Genomic DNA, 21908 nt, shown 5'->3' with positions numbered 1-21908 from the left:
TGCTCTTCCAAGTCCTTTGCTGTCTCTGACAGAATTACAATGTCATCGACGAACCTCAAAGTTTTTATTTCTTCTTCCTGGATTTTAATACCTACTCCAAATTTTTCTTTTGTTTCCTTTACTGCCTGCTCAATATACAGATTGAATAATATCGGGGAGAGGCTACAACCCTGTCTCACTCCCTTCCCAACCACTGCTTCCCTTTCATGCCCCTCGACTCTTGTGACTGCCATCTGGTTTCTGTACAAATTGTAAATAGCCTTTTGCTCCCTGTATTTTACCCCTGCCACCTTTAGAATTTGAAAGAGAGTATTCCAGTCAACATTGTCAAAAGCTTTCTCTAAGTTTACAAATGCTAGAAACGTAGGTTTGCCTTTCCTTAATCTTCCTTCGAAGATAAGTCGTAAGGTCAGTGTTGCCTCACGTGTTCCAACATTTCTACGGAATCCAAACTGATCTTCCCCGAGGTCGGCTTCTACCAATTTTTCCATTCATCTGTAAAGAATTCGCGTTAGTATTTTGCAGCTGTGACTTATTAAACTGATAGTTCAGTAATTTTCACATCTGTCAACACCTGCTTTCTTTGGGACTGGAATTATTATATTCTTCTTGAAGTCTGAGGGTATTTCGCCTTGCTCACCAGATGGTAGGGTTTTGTCAGGACTGGCTCTCCCAAGGCCGTCAGTAGTTCTAATGGAATGTTGTCTACTCCGGGGGCCTTGTTTCGACTCAGGTCTTTCAGTGCTCTGTCAAACTCTTCACGCAGTATCGTATCTCCCATTTCATATTCATCTACATTCTCTTCCATTTCCATAATATTGTCCTCAAGTGCATCGCCCTTGTATAGACCCTCTATATACTCCTTCCACCTTTCTGCTTTCCCCTCTTTGCTTAGAGCTGGGTTTCCATCTGAGCTCTTGATATTCATACAAGTGGCTCTCTCTTCTCCAAAGGTCTCTTTAATTTTCCTGTAGGCTGTATCTATCTTACCCCTAGTGAAATAAGCTTCTACATCCTTACATTTGCCCTCTAGCCATGCCTGCTTAGCCATTTTGCACTTCCTGTCGATCTCATTTTTGAGACGTTTGTATTCCTTTTTGCCTGCTTCATTTACTGCATTTTTATATTTTCTCCTTTCATCAATTAAATTCAATATTTCTTCTGTTACCCAAGGATTTCTATTAGCCCTCGTCTTTTTACCTACTTTATCCTCTGCCGCCTTCACTACTTCATCCCTCAGAGCTACCCATTCGTCTTCTGTATTTCTTTCCACCATTCCTGTCAATTGTTCCCTTACGCTCTCCTTGAAACTCTGTACAACCTCTGGTTCTTTCAGTTTATCCAGGTCCCATTTCCTTAAATTCCCACCTTAGCCTTAGCCTTAGCCTTAGCAAAATGCTTTGCCATTGTCCAAGCAATGTCTCTAGTCGTTTGGAGACATAATTGCAGTGGGTGCCGATTTGAGACTTCCTGGCAGATTAAAAATGTCTGGAGTGGACCAGGACTCAAATCTGGGACCTTTGCCTTTTGTGTGCAAGTGTTCTACTGACTCAGTTAACCACGCAAGACTCACAACCCACCCTTACAGCTTTATTTCTGCCAGTACCTAAACTCCTGTCTTCCAAACTTGAGGTACTGGTGGAAGTAAAACTGTGAGGGTGGGTCGTGAGTTGTGCTTGGATAACTCAGTTGGGTCTGCAAAAGGCAAAGGTCCCAGGTTTGAGTCCTGGTATGACATACAGTTTTAATCTCCCAGGAAGTTTCAAATCCTTTTGATTGTTTCAGATCTTTCGTTTAAGTAGATAGTTAACAAGCCCAAGAACACCTGCCATGGTCTCTTCTTGCTCTTCGTAAGAGTTATTCGAGTTTTCTCTGGGATCAGTCAGCATTTACAATTGTGCATAAGTGTACAACTGTTCTGAGTTGGTAAGTGGCATTCCTCATTCCATCTGGGAATTGGTTGTCTTGGTAGCTGACCTGAAGATTGTAAAATGGATGCATTAGCTACGTGGCAAATTGCATTTGTAATGTTACACCTAAGACTGTTACTGTACAGCATTTGAAAGCTCAAGCAGAGACTGATCCATTTCTTTCAGCAGGTATCTTGGCTCATTTCATCGAGGACATATACTCTACAGACTTATCAGACAACTTGAGTGTTGGATGATCCGGTAGCTTTTTAACCTCCCCTTGTAGGTTTCTTATCCTCTTTATTCTTGCGTCTCTGAGGTGGACTGCACAGGAGTATGCTTTTAATTGCAACTGTTTTCCATTGTATGCACATCTATTTATTACAAATATAGCACATTTCGGTCACCACATAAATGATAAATGTTCGTATTATAATGTGGTTTGATGGCTACATGCCAGACTAAAAACTCCAAGATCCCCACTTTAATCTCATGTTGGTTCTCAGATTTTTTCTGGTATTTATCGTCTTTCATCTTTGTACATGCAAAACAAATGAATAAAAATTAGGATGAACATTTAATTGTACATGTCCTATAACTGGGTTAATGAAACAGTTCTCAGGTCAGAGGAAGTGAATATCACATAAATCCAATAGTGATGTGACTCGTAAAAGTACAGAGTTGGTGGAAACAACTGTTCACTCGATTATCATTTAATTGAACTCAAAAATACCTGTTAGGTTTTTTAATCTAACAAAAATCTGAGTTTTTATGAGAACTAGAACTCATGCATACGAATAATCTCAAAATTGTGACATACACTACAGCACGCATTCATTACTTGAATGAAGTAAGAACTTTTTGAAAACAAAGTCACAACAACATACAAAAAGAAGGCTTTCAAAATGTTACAGTAAATATTTAATTCACTTACCATAATATTTATTGAAGCAGTCACGAATCAGTTTGAAATTCCTGGTGACATTATTTACAACAGAACCTAAACATGACAAGCATGATTGAACAACAGCACGGTCATGTTGAAGTATAAGCTTTACAGAATCTTCTTCCAGCTGAGCAAGGAATGTTTCACTCGGATGTTCTATAAGTGGAACCACTAACTCTAATGTGCGAGCCACACTGCTTATTATCTGATAGTCTCCCTGTGTCTGGAAATGAAAAATGTCCATATACACAGACAATTATTGAACAATTAATCAATTTATTTAAAAAAATATATATATTCTTCAATTACATGATGGTAATACCAAATAACAGCATATGATAAACATTTATGCTACGTCTTTTATAAAATTCAAATGATATTATCATGTACTCAGAAAACAAACAGAAAAAGAGACAATTGGCCTTTCAAAAGATACAGATTAATGGGCAGAAAAAAGAATACATCTTACAATGATACGACAGAAGGCAATTTTATACTGTATATAATTCAAATGTGGAAGGTTCTGCAAGTAGATAATCTTATGCGATATGACAAAGAGAAAATTTATCTGGCAACAGAGTTTCTCTCTTAATCAGAAAGATAAGAAATATGAATAATTCAAAAAAGGTCATCTTAGCTGGTTATAAATTTTAAATGCATAATGAAAATGAGCAACTTAAAATGATTTTCTTCAGTCATAAGCCAATAGAAATATATATCCACACTGTGTGTCTGAATGAGTAAGAATAAACTTATGGCCTCATTTGATAAATTATTTCAGATTTGCCTAGAAGTCTCAAATTTTGACTTAACACATTTAACAAAATTGTTCTGTGTTTACTGGATCACAACAGCAAGAATGAGCAACCAACGACTGGTACAATCTTAGGTAATGTAACATTGTGGCCGACTGTTTAAAAATTTGTATCTAAACAAATTTATTCAGCAAGCAGTTTATTTCATATTTTCAGGTGAGTAAAGCAAGATTATTTGATTCAATAGCTAAGGTTACCTAATGCATATTAGTTCAGTTCAGGTGTGGTTCATAGATAAAGGCTCTGAAACAAGAGCCACCCTGTGAGACATATTACAATATATTTATTTCTCAGCAATGTGTTACAGAATTTCAATTATCTGAAGCATTTAAAATATTTCACACATGAATAGTGAAAGTCAATGTTTTTGGAACTCTTGATATTGACTGAAGTTTTTTTTGAACAGGTCATAGATAGCCTTCAGGCTGTGCCCTGAAATGACCATTAGCCCTAAGCAATGAAACTTGGGGGTGTGTCTTCTACAAAGTACAGCTCTTACGGGCTTCCAGAAGGCTCAACTAGCAGAGACTAAGGGATCCATTCCATCTTCCACTGTGTACATCAAAAGGGAATGAACAGAGTAACTGAAACTGTTATCGAATCCCCATCTCAGTTTATCTCTATTACGCTTTCATGTGCCATTCTTTGACATTATTACTAATGTCTGGCTAGTGTTTTAGATATGTTTTTCCCCCTGTCACTGGCAATTCTATCTGCTGTAGGAATAAGGCTGTAAATGTATTGCTGGAGAGCACTAGAGTATGGTAGCATGAAGTGTCACAATCTAGTGAGAGTTTCATGAATGAATAGAGGAACTACACACATGAAAAGTGTCTCATTACCATCACTGGCAAGTTTCTTTTCACATGTGCACTGTGCCCAAGTTATAGTGAGTTTTATTTTCTTGTGAATAACTGCAGCATACCACAAGTCTAAAAACAGCACAACATGAATTCAGTGTGCAATTTATCAGGCAAAAATTTCAAGCATTAGCTTGCAAAAGACCTACTGCATCATCCAAATTTTAAAGCAACAGTCAGAGGCCGTTTTGCAGCGCAGAAGGGGAGAGATGCTGTTTTAATCTATAAAATGAAATACTGTAAAAATGTTTCGGCCTCTCCCTACTTCTCACTTAGATAATTACCGAAGCTCTCATCACAAATAACCCACACCACAGAGAGATGTACTTCACAGTGTTGCAAAGGACATAAGACAGTCTAGGTAGAAATACCCAGTCTGGAATAGATTATGATAATTTAGATGCTGCACTTAGCACTGAAAATACAGACCACTGACAGAATACCAAATGCACAGCCGTTGGCAATGCATGTAGGATAAATGCCAAGGCTTATTAACACAAGGAAATCTATAAGACAAAGTCATCTTCACATAGTCAGGTTTATGTGGTGAAGTAATCAAATTTAATTTTGTACTTCTAATAAAATGACAACACAGTACTATACACTACTGGTACTACTTTCTGAATGTATGTTAAATGGTCATTTTTGTTTACCCAAGGCAGTATCTAAATTTATTAGATAATGTATTTACTACTGTTCACACACAAAAAGCAGCTTCTAATAAATAACCAAATTTTCACACACATTATTCTTACCTGGCACTTAACGCTGAGATAAGGCTGCAATGTTGTTGCATGATCTATCAAAAGCTGTGGGCGTATTTTTGCAAAGAGGTATAGTGTAGTGAGGCAAGCAACAAGCCGCTGAGATGAACCACGACCTTCATTGTCAGGAGCAAAACTTGTCTCTTCAAGTCTTAACACATTTTCAATTAGACAATCTACAATCTGTTTACAGGCAGTCAGCAAAGCCTTTGGAGGTTCTGAATGAGGCTTTGTCGAGTCATCTTTGTCCTCCTTTGGCTTAAAAAGCTGCAACAAATAAAAACCCTATAAATAATAATGTATTTTTAAACAAAATAGTTTATGAATCTAAACACTTACTATTTTTACCACAAGGAAAATGAATGGGTTATTTGGGTTCGGACTCACACTTTTGACTTCTTTCAGATATGGTAATAGTTCCCCATACGTATCAAAAGGTGAACAGACATCTGGAAATGACTATGTGTAATAACTGAAGTTTCATTCACAGAATGTTTGCACAGCAACTACCTTCAGTAGTACACTGCATTGTCATACATGAACCCCTACCCCAGCAAAGGCAGGGACACCTGTGAAAGCAGTCATGTGGTCTACCAATTTTATTACAAACGCTGTGTGGCACTATTTGGGTGTGATCATGAACAAACAGTCTGTCCACACAAATGATCACTGCTAAATAGTGGCCAGAAAACAGCTGGACCATCCAGCTGCTGAGCGTGCCACTTGACATGGTGTGCTCAATTTAAACAGCCCATGCTAGCTAGATACTTCCAATTAACACCCACATATCTGAACTTTACAAGTGGGAACTCTCCTTACAACTTCTGTCAGTCCTAAAACCCACTTGTCCTCAGTCTTCACTAAACCCTGGTGCCACCTGCCTCTCAGCCCCCTCCCCAGTGCACCTTCATGTCCTTTTCCCTTCTCTGCTTCTCCCCCCTCCAGTACAGCCCCAACATTGCACAGAACAGCCTACGGTCCTGCCCCTGCCACATCCCTGCACACTTCCAGAGGCAACACTACAGCCCACTATCCTGCCCATGCCATGTCACTCCACACTCCCACAGGAACACTGCAGTCCATCATCCTGTCCCCCCCCCCCCCCCCCCCCATGTCCTTGCACACTCCCATAGGCAACACTACTGCCCACCATCCTGTCCCTGCCATATTCCTACATGCTCCCATAGGCAAAACTTGCAGGCCCCCATCCTGTCTCTCCCACATGCCTGCACACTCCGACAGATGACATCTTTTCCACACCTACCCTGCTATCCACCACCACCACCACCACCACCACCACCACCACCTGCTCAATAGCTTGCACTCCACCTTTGGGACACAATACAGCAGTTATTCTGCATTGTATGGCACCACTTGCTCAATAGCATGCACTCCACCTTTGGGACACAATACAGCAGTTATTCTGCATTGTATGGATCAGACAAGTCCTCCATAGGCTCCCAGAAGTATGTGGCACCAGGTGTCTACAGACATGTCATACAACTCCTGGTAATTAAGGGCCACTGGTTTGTAAGCTCAGACCTGGTACCCAATTTTGTCCCTAAGGTATTCCACTGGGCTCAGTTCTGGTGAATTTTCTGACAAAGACATCAATGTGAGTTCACTATCATGATCCTCAAATCCACCTTAGCACATTTCTGGCCTCTGTGACAATGAGAGTTATCATGCTGGAACATGTCATCACTGTCGAGGAAGACATCAAGCATGAAGGGATGCAGGTGGTCTGCAACAATTTTCATGTAATCTGCAGCTGGCATGGGGTCCAATTACTACCATAGGTCCCATGGAAACCCAAATGAATAGTAATAATAAATAAAAATAATAAAGATTTTATTGTCTTTAGGCCATTACAGCAATTGACAACGTCAAATGAAGATACAATTTATAATAAGTGTGATACGGTATTGATTACTGAAATATTTTAGCTTATATTACAATAAATGTACAGTGGGTCATCTGTTGGATTACTGCATTCACAGTTGAAGAATTCATTAATATCATATAACGGGTGGGTAATAAACCATTCATGCAGTCTTTCTTTGAATGTATGTTCAGGAAGATCCTGTATAGCATGTGGCATCTTATTGAATAGTTTGTGCACTGTGACTTCATAGCTATTTATTGATTTTGATAATCTGTGGTAATGCTTGTATATGTGTTTGATGCTTCTTGTGTTGTAACAATGTACATTTTCTCTCTGTTTTACATCTTGTAGGTTCTTCTTCGTAAAGATTAAGACATTGTATATATAGATGTTTATTAATGTCATAATTTTTTGTTTAGTAAATAAGGGTTTGCAGTGAGCCTTATGTGAAGAATTTGTAATTATCCTAATGGCTTTCTTCTGCAATAATAGGATGTCATATACATGACTACAGTTACCCCACAAGATAATGCCACAGGATATTATACTATGGAAAAATGCAAAATAAGATGATCTGATGTATGTTTCAGGTACACAGTTTGAGTTGTCTTAATAAATAAATTATTCTAGATAGCTTACTACTAATATAGTTTACATGTTGACCCACGCTAACTTTTTGTCAAAATAAACTCCCAGGAATTTAACAGAAATATCTGACCCAGACACTGGCTTGTCTCTTAGAGTGAAGATTATCTGCTGAGTTTTAGTTTCATTTAGCAGGAAACCATTTTCTCTCTGAACCAATTAAAATGGATGCGGGTTGCAGTAATTACACAGAGATGAAGAGGTTTGCACGGGACAGGCTAGCATGGAGGCTGTATCACGCACCAGTCTTCAGACTGAAGAAACAACAACACAGAAATCAATGCTCAAAATATAATATTTAGTTACAAAATGTTTAACACTCAATACATTCTGTGGATCAATTACTTTTAAAATATTACTCGGAGTCTTGACATCAACAAAAACAATTAACAGTCACCCCAGAGCCACCTGTAACTAAGAAACAACTGGCAAGCCACTTAACATCAATATGTACTTAAATATTATAATTAATTATTTTTCATTTATGTACATTTGAAATGTCTGTTCACGAGCTCAATCTGGAAGAAGCACATTCCGGTTGTCTATCTCATGCACAAAATCTGCTGCCACTACAGTAGTTTCCACCAACTGTAGTGGGGACTGATATATAATGATACAGTACATTAAACTGAGAAAGTAATGTTGAGCTGCAGACACACACAATGAAAAGACTACTAAACTTTTAAGTTCTGGACAAAAAGGTCCTCCTCCAAAGCAGAAAACACACACACACACACACACACACACACACACACACACACACACACACACACACACACACGAGGTGTTCAACCGATGCGATGGTCACTGCCTGTTGTTTCACTCATAAAGACATTAAGTAATCTACTTTGAAGAAACATGATGTAAATGAGAAAAAAGGTGACCAGATGAAGATAAAGTCTGTAGGTTATAAATTTCACTGACAGACATCTCCATTCCCTGTCAATGTTGTGAGGAATATGTAAAGTGTAGTGTATAATATAATCCATGGCAAGTTGTTTCTGGAATAATGTCCACAATGTGAGAGAAAATGTTTTAGATTTTCATGTGATTATTGCATGAAAGACACCAGGTCTCATAAATGTAACCAATTTTAAATTTGCCACCAATTCTATCATGTGATTTCTGGTAATGTTCTCCTGTATATTATTCGACTTTATAGTCGAGTTCTCAGAGCGACCAACTGTCCTACCGCCATGCAGGGGACCTGGATTCAATTCCCAATTTTTCTGTGGTGAGTGGACTGATAGGGGGCACACTCAGCCTCATGAGGCCAACTGAGATGCTACACGACCGATTAGTGGCAGGTCCAAAAGCAATGAACGCAATAATGACCGGGAAAGCAGTCTGCTGACCATTTATCCCTCCATACTGCAAATTTTGCCATTGGCAGAGGATGTCACAGTGGTGGGTCAGGCCCGATTGGCCCACCTAGGAGCAGAAGGTGGAACTTACCCTTCCCTTACTTCCTGTATCGACTGGCACACCTACGGCGAGAAGGCAGAGCTTTACTCTTACCTTACCTCTTGGATATCACCACCTTATTCACATTTTCATATGCAAACATATCGCATGTTTATTTGAGATACTTTCCAATGAATTTAAAACTGAAAACTTAGTGTGAGTAGTATTTATAAAGCTTCGAAACCAAATTCTTACTGTTACCAATCACTATATTATTGTAGTGGCAAAAGTGTAGCAAAAGTGTAGCAACTGAACAGCAATGACAGAAATTCAAATAAAGGTCCAGCATATTAGAAGAGAAGCCCCAAGATTCTTCTTGTTTATGTAAGGTCACAAGATGGTACCACACCAAATCTTGCAACATAAAATAACAAATGTGAACCCACTAACCAACAATGCTGCACAAGAAGTAACACAGTACAAAGAAACAAACTTTCTTTAGGTAAAACTATTATTAGTGGGACTATCATGTTTACTAATTCAACAATGTGATGCTAACTATAAATGCCCACAACCAAGTGCTAACTTCTACTGCAAAAATTACAGGTCTTAATGTAAGGTTCAGTACAAATAACAATTTTTGCAGTGTCTACATACCGAAATTAAGATCTCTACAGACAAAGCTTGCACACCACTGTGAAGTGCGTGGCAGAAAGTACTTAGCACTGTAGCACATGTAAAGGTTTCTTCCCATTCCAACCATGTAGCACCAGTTTATCTCATTAAAAACAGTGAAAATAATGGAGCACCAAAAAAGTGCCTCTTCAACTTGGGGCATCTACAGGGTGTTTCAAAAATGACCGGTATATTTGAAACGGCAATAAAAACTAAACGAGCAGCGATAGAAATACACCGTTTGTGCTTGGGACAACAGTACATTTTCAGGCAGACAAACTTTCGAAATTACAGTAGTTACAATTTTCAACAACAGATGGCGCTGCAAGTGATGTGAAAGATATAGAAGACAACGCAGTCTGTGGGTGCGCCATTCTGTACGTCGTCTTTCTGCTGTAAGCGTGTGCTGTTCACAACGTGCAAGTGTGCTGTAGACAACATGGTTTATTTCTTAGAACAGAGGATTTTTCTGGTGTTGGAATTCCACCGCCTAGAACACAGTGTTGTTGCAACAAGACGAAGTTTTCAACGGAGGTTTAATGTAACCAAAGGACCGAAAAGCGATACAATAAAGGATCTGTTTGAAAAATTTCAACGGACTGGGAACGTGACGGATGAACGTGCTGGAAAGGTAGGGCGACCGCGTACGGCAACCACAGAGGGCAATGTGCAGCTAGTGCAGCAGGTGATCCAACAGCGGCCTCGGGTTTCCGTTCGCCGTGTTGCAGCTGCGGTCCAAATGACGCCAACGTCCACGTATCGTCTCATGCGCCAGAGTTTACACCTCTATCCATACAAAATTCAAACGCGGCAAACCCTCAGCGCCGCTACCATTGCTGCACGAGAGACATTCGCTAACGATTTAGTGCACAGGATTGATGACGGCGATATGCATGTGGGCAGCATTTGGTTTACTGACGAAGCTTATTTTTACCTGGACGGCTTCGTCAATAAACAGAACTGGCATATATGGGGAACTGAAAAGCCCCATGTTGCAGTCCCATCGTCCCTGCATCCTCAAAAAGTACTGGTCTGGGCCGCCATTTTTTCCAAAGGAATCATTGGCCCATTTTCCAGATCCAAAACGATTACTGCATCACGCTATCTTGACATTCTTCGTGAATTTGTGGCGGTACAAACTGCCTTAGACAACACTGCGAACACCTCGTGGTTTATGCAAGATGGTGCCCGGCCACATCGCACGGCCGACGTCTTTAATTTCCTGAATGAATATTTCGATGATCGTGTGATTGCTTTGGGCTATCCGAAACATACAGGAGGCGGCGTGGATTGGCCTCCCTATTCGCCAGACATGAACCCCTGTGACTTCTTTCTGTGGGGACACTTGAAAGACCAGGTGTACCGCCAGAATCCAGAAACAATTGAACAGCTGAAGCAGTACATCTCATCTGCACGTGAAGCCATTCCGCCAGACACGTTGTCAAAGGTTTCGGGTAATTTCATTCAGAGACTACACCATATTATTGCTACGCATGGTGGATATGTGGAAAATATCGTACTATAGAGTTTCCCAGACCGCAGCGCCATCTGTTGTTGAAAATTGTAACTACCGTAATTTCAAAAGTTTGTCTTTCTGAAAATGTACTGTTGTCCCAAGCATATTGCAACAAACGGTGTATTTCTATCGCTGCTCGTTTAGTTTTTATTGCCGTTTCAAATATACCGGTCATTTTTGAAACACCCTGTAACAATACAATGGTACTGTTGCTTCCTATAACATTCTTTGTGTCTAATATAAAATAATTTATGAAACAATAATATACAAATTTGGAGCACATGTCCATACACAACTATTTTCATTCAAATGCATAAGCATTGTTATATACAAAGTGTGTTCAAAGAGAAGGCACAAAACAACACTGTGGGTATAACTGATGTCTTTATTCAAAGTAATCGCAATAATCACCAGAGGCCTGAGCACAATGCTCCCTCTTTTTCATGAGCTGAACAATACCCTGTTCAAAGAATTTATTTCTATGTCTAGGTTGTATGCAAATGCTCAAGTTGCTCCCATTTGAACTTGGCTATTACACTTTGTGTGACCTTAGAGACATTTGTACGAATGTTATCCTGGAGCAGAATCACTCCCTCAGTGAGCAGTTCAGGCCATTCGTTCTTGATAGACCGGCATACACACAGCACACATCACTTAATGGTTTTTCTGTGCTTGAGGAATTCAATCAGTATTGAACCTCGGACATCAAAAAGGATGGTGAGCATCACCTTGCCTGCTGAGGGCACAGCTTTGAAATTTTTAGGGTCATGCTGGGCACTCCATTCATGTCCTTAGATGCCTCACTACATTATCACAAAGTGACTTGTGCAAATTTTAACTGGTCTGGTTGTAACAATGTTTTGTACTGTTTCATTTGAAGACTTATATTTTCTATCATTAAGGATCTAAAGAATGATTCTTTCACTCTGGAGTGGTGTCTGTACCATTGTGCATCACTAGTGATCTTGGTACAAAATCCATAAAGTTAACTGACATCTGAATAATTTCCCAAGATTAAGTTTCAAAAACAAGATAATTATTCTCTTTACATATGAAAATGTAAAAAATAAGTAGGAGGAAAAATGTTACTTACACTAAGTAAAAGTTGTTCAAACCACTCCAGACCCATATCTCGTGAAGCAGCAACAACATCAGTAATATTCATCACTTTCCTCAAAAGTGCTGTAGTATCTAATGAAGGTCGCTCACGAACTGGTGTGAACCACATGTTTTGGAACACTTCCATAACAAGCTTTCTAATACCTGCAACCATGAAAACCATTAGAAACAATTTCATATCCATCATTTGTAACAGAGAGCTTCATCATTTTGCAGCTACTTACCCTCTTCATCATTTACCCTACGTATCATTTTAACACAGATTTCTGGTATCTTTGGAAAATCTGGACACTCCATACAAATATCTTTAAGAATTTTTATGACTCGCTTTCTCACACTTACTCCAGTGTCCTAGAACAGGAAAAGTAGGACTATTAATTATACACAGTGTCTTCAGCAGGTTTTTTCCATTAGCAAACAATTTCTACATAACAGAACTGTCTAGCAGTGAAGCTACCATATTTACCCAAGTATACGATAATATAAGATGCCATTTATTGACTGTCTACATTTTGATAAGAAATAAGAAAAGGAGAAATAAAATTAATGAAAAGAAATAGTTTATACTAATTTGTGAACTGTTTTCTCGTCTACATTTTTTTGCTTACTAATCCTGATATCTGTGGTACAGCTGTGAAATTTATATCTTTATTGTCACAAATATTTGGCCATTTCTTCCAGTTATGCTGCAATTTCTGAGCTTGTCATTACCGTGGGACCTGAGAACACAGCTGTTTTTATCTGAGTATGTATCGGATTTTGCTTCTCGACCGATGTGAGAGTCTCTTGCTTCGGAACATATCGTCTGCCCCTTTTGTTCCTGTCACATGTAACAGGAAGTGTCGACAACATTGCAGCACAAAATGTTTAAGTATGCCACTGGCCCCTATCTAGACTTTTACCATCTCCTGCACAAATAAATACTGTTGTTCAGTATTTGTCCAATTTTAAAGTTACTTCAATTCTGAATACAAATGAATGCAGGCAAACTGCAGTTTAAACATGGTAGATCTAACTAAAAAGCCTTAAGAACACAGTACAGATTCCCACAGTTGGCAACATGATGCAATTTGCTGCATGCTCAGTGCTTCCTCTCCACACTCATCTAGTTCTCAGGCGAGATGATATAAGGTGTTCCCCCTCCCAACTCCTCCATAGGGCTGTGCTTGAGCAATTGTGAAACACGGATTGTAATATTTTCGAGGATGGAAGTCATATGTAACAACAACTACTAATACATAAATAAAAGATCGATGATTCAGTCCAATATTCAAACTTTCACTCACCCTGCGGTCTACTGACATCTGTTTGTACTATCGCCACAATGGATCTTGCTGCTGTAATTTAGTCTCATGACAACAATTACAATCAGTTTAAAGAAATTTAGTTTGCTTATCAGACATTTCACTCTCAATTAATTTTCATACTTGTATCATCTGAATATCACTGTCATATTCTAAGGCTGATTAAAAGCTTGTACGTTTTTACCCGGTATTCTAACAGAGAAGCATCAACCAAATTTCTCATTTGGAAACCACTTAGAAGATCAGTACAGCCATTCATAAAGAAATAAAATATTGTTCTCCATTTGCAATCAAGTAATGTTTTTTGAAGGACAAAATTTCTGCTTTTGAATGCCACCTTTCCTTATAAAGCAGCGTTCATGTTTGTACATGGTTTCTATACATGCATTATAACTTTTATAGCACACCCATTCAAATAAACCAAGAGTTTTTAAGAAGATAGAATTTACTACTATTCCCTCCCATGTTCCACAGACTTGTGAACTTTTAAGGAGAGCAATATTCTGTTGTAGTGGGTAGTTCATAGTTATTCACGTATCCCTTGCACTAGCGTCTTGTGAGTCAAATGTCATGTAACTTTTCTAGCAATGTCGATACTGTATTGAGCGCTTCAGCATACTGGAAAATCTTGAGCCTCTTCAAATATGAATATCATTTGAAAAGCCTGCCCTTCATATTTCTTCAAAATAAATCTGCATGTGACCTCAGTTGACAAAGCTTGATCTATGAATCTAACTCAACCCATTTGTACTTTATTAAACAATGTAAAAATTTTAACCTCAGCAGCAATAGTTTAATCTGTGAATGTAAGATGACCCTGTATTTTTCAATAATGAATTTCAGAAAAATATCTTGTTTTCTAATTAGATAAATACAGTATATTTCAATAGTAAAGCCTTAACCATGCTCTCTATAAGCATCAAGATTACGACCTCCATGAAAATAAAAATGTTAGTATTTCAGTAACTGAAAAGAAAATGCCAGACACAAGGTGTTTCACTCAAAGGGCCACATAAAAAAGATAATCATAAAAAACAGATAAGACCATTATCACAAACACACAAATTTGTACTTACCAATATCCTTGCTGAAAGCATGTCATAATATTTGTCAATAAGGTCAGGCCGACTCAAAACAAATTTTCCAACTAGATCTACAGCAGCTTCTCTAACAGATGTGGAATGGTCAAGGAAGGAATGGCTAACCCCACACTGCATATCCATTCTAGCCAGAACTGCTGGATCAGCCTCTACAACCATTGTGAGACACTTCATTGCTTTAGTTCGAATTGCTATTGAACTCTCTGTGAGAACACACAAAATCTGTATGGAAAAAAATAAAACATTGAGCTCAATGTCTGATGGTAAATTTGAGATACAGTTTTAAATTTAACAAAACAATTACACAAAGGATTGTATCCATTTGGAGCAAAGGTCCACGCCTTTCATCTCAAAACAAAGCAGGATGTAGAATGAACTGCCTTTGAACAGAAATGAAGTAAACAAATTAGCAACTGCAGTTTTATGTAGTACTATAATGTGACCATGTAGTATTCCACACCCGGAACTCTTAGTAGGGCAATGGCAATACAACATACCTACAGATAGGCTGTAGCAAAAGCAAGTAGTACTCCAATATGCATTACAATTCACAAACTCTTTCAATTATTATTTCACCATTAATATCATTTGCACCTTTAATTCAATACCTGCTCATCAGAAGTAAAAATATGGTAATCAGCTCTGGAACATATTGAAGGTTTTAATCATGCTGTTGACCTGAGCTATTTATACCTACACCTCACTATCCCTTATTAATCAGCTCCTCTTTGGCCCCTTTCATGCCATATCCTTCTGCCTTATTAGCACCAGTCTCTTTCTTTCATCCTTGTTTGCATTTGTGCTTCTTTCCTTTACAATTATTGTGAAACTATTATGTGACTAGCCATTGACTTTACTTCCCCTATAGTGTTGATAATTTCACTGCATCTGAAACATGTTCATCTTCTATTTCACTTGTTCATCTTCTGTTTCACTTGTTCACAGTGTGTATCTCTCTCAAGATGTAACTTTGAGTGATCTGTCAATCCTGTCATGTTTACCCTGTCACCTTTCCACATACTCCTTACATCAGCCATTTCATTTTCGTTACTCAGTATCTTTTTTTTCCCTTTATGTGACACAAAAAGCAAAATACTAAATAGTAATGCTACATTTGGCTATCACTCATTCTACCCTGTTACCTGTTAACTCTGAAATGTCTGAAACTTTTGTACTACATTATGATAATTACAAGCACATAACATTTAAGACTGGTAAGGACTCCTACACTATTTCTGTTGTCTTCTCTTTAGATGTATCGAGAAGTCTGGGTCCCTACAAAGGACAAGAATGAATGACAAACAACACAGCTGGTTACCTAGGTTTAAGTTAAATATGCAGTGGCAGACCTTGGGAAAAAAAAATTCTGTTTTTCCTGAATGTACATATAAATTTTCCAGAGGACAGTCCTCATCTCGGAATGATAATTTTATAAACCACTAACTTCATATTTTCTGATTTCCATTAGACCATTTCTCCTTAGTCATATCAGAGAACTATAATTTTTAGGTCTGCATCAAGAAGATACAAACCTACTTGTCGACAGATCACTTTCCAGGACAAGCATAAAACATTACATGGTCAATGCAGACACTACATGCAATTTATGTATGAACATCTAACATCTACTTGTGTTGTTGAACTTAATTTGGGAGAGGAATGTGCGAGTGGGGGTATAGATCTACTACCCAATAGTGACACATGAAAATTTGTTCAGAATGGAGCTTGAACCCAGATTTCCTGCTTATCATCAGTGGTCACTCTAACCAATTTGGCTGTCCGAGAATACTTCCTGGATCAACCCAAACATCCATACATCACACTGTCTACAACCTTATATTTTAGTCCACTTAATTCATCACCTGATGCTCACAACATTACTTTGATTCCTGCAGTACAGAGAATGAGACAATGAGGAATCAAGAATAAGGTTGATATCATTGTATGGACATCTAGGCTTGTAATACCAAGTAATGTTGCTAACATTTGGTAATTAATATAGAGGACTACAAAATAAGGATATAGACAGTGCAACATAAAGAAGTTTGGGTCAGTACAGGGAGTGTACATGGATAGCCAAATCGGTTAAGGCTGCCACTTGCGATAAGCAGGAAACCCGACTTCGAGTCTCAGTTTGGCACAAATTTTCATGCCTCACAATCTGGTAGTAAATCTATACCTAATGCATCTAATGTCAAGAAATTCACAGTCAACGAAGAAATTTTGAGGTATTTTGTTCAGCTGTGGGTCATCAACAGTGTGTGTTCTTTCAGACAAGCACATAAATATCGGACATTGGCAGAGAAATTAAAATGCTTTTGGAACAAAAGAAACAATACTATCAAAATTTTAGAAACCAGACATATCTGTATTCTGACACCATACAGGCCACTGTATCAATAAAACCATTTGTCAAACTCCACTAGTCTGTCAAATTATTTGGCAATGTGTGGCTTTGTTTGACATGTTTGTCAAACTTAGACTGTACCTGATGTGTGTGAAAGAAATTCTGACTGATAGCTGACTTGAAAAGATGTCCAACCTTTTTTTGTTGATTTTTCACCTTCCATGTTTCATGAGAAAAGAGTTTTTCTTACTGTATCACGAGTTTCCACATTTGCGGGAACTATGATCAAAAGAATATATAGTTAAAAACAAATAGCAGTGACAATTACCAAAATGATAGAGGTGTTGCATCTTCCTAGCCACATATTACACAGGACGACCTCGAGAAGAAAATAAATATTCTATGCAGCAGGAGTGTAATTAAAATAAATAAATAAATAAATAAATAAAATAAGCTCTCTGGTTCTTTTACAGACAATGAAATTTCCACTAGATTTCCATGGATATAAATTTTTCTCAATTTCACCCATTCCCTGGACTAGCGTATTGTTTCCTTTTTCTTCTTTATATTCAGTGCTAAAATAGATGCAAGAAATGCTTTGTCTGCATTGGTAGCCATTCCTACTGGTGTCAAAACACTTTACAACAGCAGAACCACTGCTTCAGAAGTGAGGTTAAATTAGAATAACTTTGATGTTATATCCGCATGCTTGTTGTAGGAACCAGTGGAAAGGAAACAATGAATTTGACAATTCAGTTTGCTCATTTACAGTGGCCATCAGAAGCAGACACTATGAAAAAGTGTCACGTTCTAAACAATAAACACGACAAATTTAAGGTTATATCCTGACGGGTATTTTATGATTAACTATAATATATATGATTAAGAAACCTGCAGTGTAAACTCACTTTAAAATTACATTACCATCTTCTAAGAAAATTACTAAACTAAATCTTTAGAACACTTATTGTACCTATGACAGTAAAAACTTGAGTTTGAGGGTGCTGTACATAAATAAATGACACTGTAACATCACAAGGTTTTGGGAGAGTAATACAAATAATTGCTTTCCAGAAAATTTATCTCCGTGTGTTCTTACAAAATTCTTTCAAGTTGTATGGGCTGACACATGCTCTCAAACAACATAAATAGTAAAGATTCCATTACACATTCTTTGGGAAGGTTCTGTAAGAAAATTTTGTAGAGAGACAGCATTGTTTATGGGCATTTATAATGATACCAACATACACTTTCTTTTGCTTTAAAAAAAATGGAAAAAAATACTGCCAAACCTGTTTTTTTTAAAGGAATATGTGAATGGGTGTATATTCTACACTTCTCAAAAAATATTTTCATGTTACCCACTACTCCAGCATATCAACCTATGTGTTAGTGCCCTAGCTTCTAGTTGAAGCCAAGGAAGTGCATGCGCGCGCACACACACACACACACACACACACACACACACACACACACACAGAGAGAGAGAGAGAGAGAGAGAGAGAGAGAGAGAGAAAATAATATACTTACATGTTTGAGATAGGCATCAAAACTTTGAGAAAATGGTCTCTTTGATGCTAAATACCTAGAAATGAGCTCTGCACTTTCATAGTCAATGTAAGTTTGTAGAACCTGAGTTCTTTTTCCAACACCAACATTGTCCTCAAATGGTCTTATTTTGCTGATGAGAAACTGCTTTCTTAGTTCAATTACTCTGTACAACTGTGCTTTCTTTTCACTGCTTTCATTATCCACTTTGGAATCTTCTGCATCTTCTATATCAGAGCTGCTTGGACTGTCTTCTTCACTACTTTCTCCTGAAAATGGTCATAAAGAAGTTAGCTGAGTCTACTCTGATTTGAGTATATTGTTTCTAACCAACCATTACTGTTGCCTGAGAAATTTTATTGAAACAATATACTGAAAATCTCAAATGTGACTCGCAAATTCAGATTATTACAAAGTGATTAAGATGGTTATATTTGGTTCATGTAAGAAGACTATGACACTTGTGTTGTTAGTAATGTGCAAATATATTAATATTTCACCACCACCACCACCACCACCACCACCACCACCACCACCACCACCACCAAGATATCATAAAAATACAAAAAGGATTAATTACAAAGGTAACAGACTTCTTGTGAATTCTGTTGACATGAGTCAAAATACAAGTACATAATGTGAAAATAACAATGCAACTGAATTGCTCTATACCTTTTCTTTTTTTCCTGGTTTTCTTCTTTTTTGTAAGCATTTTATTTGGAGACAATTTTGCTCCTGTGGATGGACGACTCTTTTCTGCAGTAGCATCTCTGTACCACTGAGCTAAGTAGAAGTGTCTTGCATATGTCAGTGCCTGGTCATTCTGGCCATTAACTGCCAAATAGTCAAGCAAAACACGTTGCAGGAACTGCGTTCTTTCCTCCTCCGGATCTAACTCTGTTCCATTCTTTTCCTGTAAGAAATGGGTGGTGTTACTGTAAATGTAAGATGTACTTTCCATTTAAATGCAATAGTTCAGTATGTGGATACTTACTGTTTTGATTTTCTTATCTCCTGAGCAATTATCCTCATTTTCTCTCTGTTCTTCAGCTTTAATCTCTTGAATTATCTGGTCTATTGTATTTAATTTCAGCTGTGAGATTACAGCATCCTTTCTAAGCCTTGCTGCAACCACTCCAAGATAATCCAATGATGCAACTCTGAGAGACATATCTATGCCTTTATTGCTGAAATTTGTGACCTGCAAGAACCATTAATTCCAGTCACTCACTGTTCAAACTGAAATGTTACAAATCAACTCATTCACATTTTAAGTTACATAGACACTTATTTAATTTTGATTCACAATTCTTATAGGAACTAAACAAAAAGCAGAAATGGAGACTGTAATTTTCAGTCTGATGTCAAAATATATATGAGGGAATTTATACAAACACAACACTGCAATTTCTGATTCTCTACAGCTGTTTTAACACTAAATCCTCTGTTGACATTACTGAATAATACCAATCAATGGGGCAGAACAATCCATCAAGTTGGACAGAACAGCAAGAAATCAGCAGCCATCCAAGACTTATCCTACACTGGAATGATAAATTATCAAGACACTTACCAAAATTCGAATTTAAGGCTTCTATTTGAAACCTCAGACCCTTTATGAGAAATAATCAATAAACTCATTTGCCACTGTTTGTTTATATTAACACTATTTCTCCACATAAAAGCAATTTCTTGGGTGGTGCCTATTTACTTTGTCTTGCTCTTATTTCCCTATGCTAATGCCAGTATTGTCATATCTTTTGGTAGTTCTCACTGAAATGATGCCGACTATTACCAATCAGAATTATCTACCAATTTATTTTTAGCAAACAGAGCTGTTACTCAGGTACCAATCATCAGCTAAAACAGTGGCAATCAAATAGTTTTTATAGTTTTTGAAAGTAACAGACTATGTGAAATACTGAGACATGTATGGTGCTGTACATCATGTTTGTTTCATAATGTGGAGCAGAATAACTGTTTCCCCCTCTTATTTGTCACTATGTGCAATATATTATCAATTTTTTGGAAGCTACACTGAGTTTTTCACGTAAGTAGCTCCAACAGTTTGTTTTTCTTTGAAGTATGATACACTATTACATTTTTAATTGCATTAGCACAATTCTTTAGCATCTTTCTTTGCTTTAATTCATCACCCCTGCATAAAATTTTGAAAACAATTGTATGAAAATGTCATCTCCGAGTGCCATTCAGGAAGTAAACAACATTTCTGCATACATTCTGCACACCTGTCTTGTGGCAGCTGTTCATTGGTTTCTGGTGTTCAGTGTTATGTAGATAGTTGCCAAATGTGGTTCTAAGTTGGACTTTGTCACATGGTACGTGTAGAGGTAGCTGTCACCATGGCTGTGCCGACAGCAAATCCCACCAACTGTGAGGTGGGAGGTTTCAGTTGTTTTCTGCAGGCAGAAAATGTTAAGACCCTGTGACATTCAGCACAAATTTGTTACCATTTATGTTGAAGGTGTAATGAATACAGCCAGTGTCTCAATATGGAGCAAATGTTTACGAATGGAAGATGAAGAGAGATCAAGGCTACTCTCCGTTGTCACAAAAACAAAAGCTGTAGTGCATCATTCAAGAGACTTGATAATTCACAACTAGTAACACTCATGAACAATGTCAGGAAGAGATTCATTCAGTGCACACAAAACTGTCACTCAGCACTTAGTGTGCCAAAAAATCTGTGCACAGTGGGTGTCACACATGCTCACAGATGACCAGAAAGCTGCGAGAATGGACACTGCATTAGCATTCTCCAGAACCACAGAAGAAGCGAGCTCTCGCATGGAATTTTTCTGTTGCACATCAGTGCATGCACACATACTGCCCAGAAGAGACAAGCCTTACTGCATGAGAAATTCCAGTGGGACATTTTTCAACATCGTCCCTACAGTCTGGATGTGGCACTGTCAGTCTTTCTCTCATTTCAGAAACTGGTGGAGCATCTTGTCAGTAAATGCTTCACAAATGATGAAGATCTGAAGGATTCTGTTGTGACCTGGATGAGCAGCATATGGTTTTTGAAAGGCTGAGACAGTTATCCCTT

General features: G+C 38.0%; 1 protein-coding gene across 1 annotated transcript in view; it reads right to left on the bottom strand.

Annotated features, from left to right (window-relative positions):
* Positions 1-21908, bottom strand: part of LOC126184817 (nipped-B-like protein) — a 123025-nt gene that overhangs the window by 47304 nt on the left and 53813 nt on the right. Inside the window, exons 14-21 of the mRNA XM_049927395.1 lie at positions 19833-20039; positions 19511-19751; positions 18821-19107; positions 14920-15165; positions 12764-12890; positions 12514-12683; positions 5287-5562; positions 2845-3079 (exon numbers count right to left, since the gene is read on the bottom strand). Coding sequence (XP_049783352.1) covers positions 2845-3079; positions 5287-5562; positions 12514-12683; positions 12764-12890; positions 14920-15165; positions 18821-19107; positions 19511-19751; positions 19833-20039 — 1789 coding nt within the window. The remainder of the gene's footprint in view (positions 1-2844; positions 3080-5286; positions 5563-12513; positions 12684-12763; positions 12891-14919; positions 15166-18820; positions 19108-19510; positions 19752-19832; positions 20040-21908) is intronic.

This window comes from Schistocerca cancellata, chromosome 4, assembly GCF_023864275.1.
Source record: "Schistocerca cancellata isolate TAMUIC-IGC-003103 chromosome 4, iqSchCanc2.1, whole genome shotgun sequence".
Lineage (NCBI taxonomy): Eukaryota > Metazoa > Arthropoda > Insecta > Orthoptera > Acrididae > Schistocerca > Schistocerca cancellata.
The sequence above is the reverse complement of the archived record's forward strand: the minus strand, read 5'-3'. Positions and strand labels throughout refer to the sequence as shown.